A 3,296-nucleotide genomic window follows, 5' to 3' on the forward strand; every position below is an offset into this window, starting at 1 on the left:
GAATGGAATTACATGGGATCCCCGGAATGAAGTATTTATCTATCTTTAGTGTTAGAATGAGCGAATACTGGAGCATTGTATCAGGTCTTTAATGTTGACTATAAAAGCTAAAATAAGGATGTCTGAGACTGGTGAGGGTCCAGCCTCTTGGCTCTTGAGTACTAAGCTGTAGAAAGAGTTTTGTAACTTACTGGCTCTGCACTTCAGGTACATAAGTCTCCCATCAGCGTATCTTTGTGTGGAAGTTGCTGTAAATCAGAGTGTGCCATATCAACTTGAACATAGCATACCTTAGATCAACTGCCGGAATTAGCGCAGACAAGCCCTGAGAGCAATGCCGGACAGGAGGTATCCCAATCTCCGGGGCACTGTCTGGCAATGTGGGAGACTTGCTTTCAACCAGCTTCTCATCAGACAGGGGGAGAATTGGTGTGAGTCTTCCACATCCCATGTCAGTGCACTAATCATTGGATTAAAGAATACAAGAGATGCAGCACCATACACACCTTGTCCACGCCCTTCCTTTTCATCCTGCTAGCCCTTGATTGTCTTTGCTCTTACATTGAAATGCACCAAAGAAGGAAAGGAAATATTCCAATTCCAGATGTGTTAAATGTTTCCTTCAACCACAAAGGAAATTTTGGTCACTGTTTTTAATTTGCCAAATATCTGGGGATTGTCTGGGTTTGCATGGGATTTAAATCAATTTCTTTTGATTTTTGCAACCATTTACTCAAAAGAACAGTCAATGGCCAAGCTCTGTGCATTTCTCACTCATAGTGCACAGAGATGTACCATTGCCCTAATTGCTTCTTCCAGCCTTGTGCATAGACACAAGCCAAGTGACAATGTCCACAGCGACTCAACAGAGCACACAAATGGCTTCACGGTAGCACTAGAGTGAGCAAAACTCCCATTGGTTCAGCCACAGAAATCACACACCTCATGCTTTCAAGTGCTTATAAAAGCCAACCCTACTACAAAGAAGAGGACAATAGATTCATGCCGTGCTCTTCTTTCCCAATAAAAACAGCTGCATGTGTTCAAAGCACTTTACAATTTCTTTTGCACTTGCACATGTGAAGCGGGTTAGACCTTGAATTTTTCTGGCATAATAGCCTAATGACATCCTGGTGTCAGATTGGACCTGGAAGCTTTTTTGGCATACAGACAAATTGATAATAATAATAATAATAATAGTAATAATAGTAATAATAATAATAATAAATACCATGGGGTCTGCAAAATTACATTATAATGGACTGGGAATTGAATTCACCTTTTTCTGCAGCTGCCACTTAAATAAGGCTGGTTTAAAGTTATTCAAGAAATGCTTAGGAGTTTGTTCCTTGCTTTCCACAGGGCATTCTTCACCTCCTTGTTCCTCAGACTGTAGATGATGGGGTTCAACATGGGGATTACCAGCGTGTAAAACACTGAGGTTATTTTGTCTGTTGTCGGGGAATAGCTGGCGGTGGGCCGTAAATACACAAAGAGTTGGGTGCCATGAAACATGACCACTGCTGTCAAGTGACAAACACAGGTGGAGAAGGCTTTGCGCCGGCCCTTGGTGGAGTGGATCTGAAGGATGGTGGAGATGATATAGACATAAGAGAAGAGGATGATCAGAAAGCTGCTCACTAAAATACATCCAATGAGGGCAAACATTACAATCTCATTGATGTGGGTGTCGGAACAGGAGAGTGCCAGCAACTGGGGGATGTCACAGAAGAAGTGATTGATGACATTGGAGTGGCAGAATGACAGCCGAAATGTAAAACATGTTTGTATGATTGAATCCACCAACCCCACAGCAGAGACCCCAGCCAACAGCTGGTTACAACGCTGCCTGGACATGGTGACTCTATAGAGCAGTGGGTTACAGATGGCCACATAACGGTCATAGGCCATCGCAGCCAGCAAGAGACACTCAATATCTGCAAAAGAGACAAAGAAATACATTTGCACAGCGCAGGCTGTGTAAGAAATGTTTTTCTTCTTGGCTAAGAAATTCAGTAACAAATTAGGAGCAATTACTGAGGCATAGCAAAGATCACAGAAGGACAAATTTCTGAGGAAAAAGTACATTGGGGTATGGAGACATGGATCAGTCCTTATTAAAAAAATCATCCCCCCGTTCCCCACCAGGGTGATAACATAAATCAGCAGGAACAGCACAAACAGGATGACCTGCAGTTCTGGACAATCTGTCAGTCCTGAGAAAATAAACTCAGTCACCACTGAGTAATTTCCCTTTTCCATCTCCACTGAGCTGAGGTCAGGTATCTAAGATGATAAGGGCAGGAGGAGGCCTCAGGAAGCTTATCCCTCCACTGTAAGAAAGTAAATGAAGAAAAATGGAGATCAGTTTCTTAATGGACACGTGTACCAGATGAGAGAAGGGCTTAGTCCACAGAGCCAGCTGTTCACAGCTGATTATTCTAGGTTTTCTATGCTATACAATGAGTACACTGTACCAATACAGTTGCACAAAGGTTAATCACACTCTGCACACAAATGATCCTGGTTACCAATCCAGACAGCAAGCAGTGAGTTGTGACTCTGCTGTGGGAAAATCAGGGTGAAAACCACCTCTCTGTCTCCGATGAAATTCTTCCTTAGCTCCAGAAGGGGTGACAGTAAATGAATGTCAAGCTTTCTCCCCACTGTGGGGAAGGTTAACTCTGTGCCTTGCTATGCCAGTTTGGGGCAAAGGTGCCTTGCTGTGCTAATTAAACATTTGGTCATGAGATTACAGCATTTATGTAAATTTCTATTAAAACTCTGGCTGTAATGTATCACACTGGCTACAGTGACTATATAATTAACTATTGTTTCCAACCAAAGAGATCATTCTTTTACCTCAGATGGTTGGGGCTGAGGCTTCTAGCGATAAAGGCCTTCAGTTCAGTACCTGCCAAGCACAGTGGTGTCTGTACGTGAGTGCAACTGGGATGCATAAGGGCACGTACCTGCTGAAGATGTGATGTTTCTCCATCGACAAAAGCTGCCTGTTTAAAGTGTTCAGGCCATTTTATACTGGGATGTGTGATCTATGGGACATGGTCTCTGAAACAACTGGGAATACTTGAACTCAGAGAGTCATGACACCTAATTAATGTGCTCAGTGAACCAAAGGTGTAACTCATACCCGGGGGGTTAATTTGGCCCACTTTTTCCTCCCGTGTCATTAAATGATGAAATTTCTATCAGAGTTACAGTGTACAAGGTTAGAGATATGTATCATCTTCCTGTGTTCTGTGCAAGCTGGGTACTGAGTAGAGATGATCATCATT

The 3,296-nt window shown here is 42.9% G+C and overlaps 1 protein-coding gene across 1 annotated transcript; it reads right to left on the reverse strand.

Moving 5' to 3' along the window:
• Positions 1-1,323: 1,323 nt before the first annotated feature.
• LOC142014081 (olfactory receptor 5AR1-like) lies at positions 1,324-2,271 on the reverse strand. Its single transcript, XM_074996106.1, has one exon. It carries the CDS (start codon positions 2,260-2,262, stop codon positions 1,324-1,326), a length of 939 nt encoding a protein of 312 aa, XP_074852207.1. The 5' UTR covers positions 2,263-2,271.
• Positions 2,272-3,296: the final 1,025 nt, after the last annotated feature.

Source organism: Carettochelys insculpta, chromosome 6 (genome assembly GCF_033958435.1).
Source record: "Carettochelys insculpta isolate YL-2023 chromosome 6, ASM3395843v1, whole genome shotgun sequence".
NCBI classification, from domain to species: Eukaryota; Metazoa; Chordata; order Testudines; family Carettochelyidae; genus Carettochelys; species Carettochelys insculpta.

Bases quoted from the DNA above. Each gene is read 5' to 3' on its own strand.
- LOC142014081 (XM_074996106.1), bottom strand. From the start codon at position 2,262: ATGGAAAAGGGAAATTACTCAGTGGTGACTGAGTTTATTTTCTCAGGA.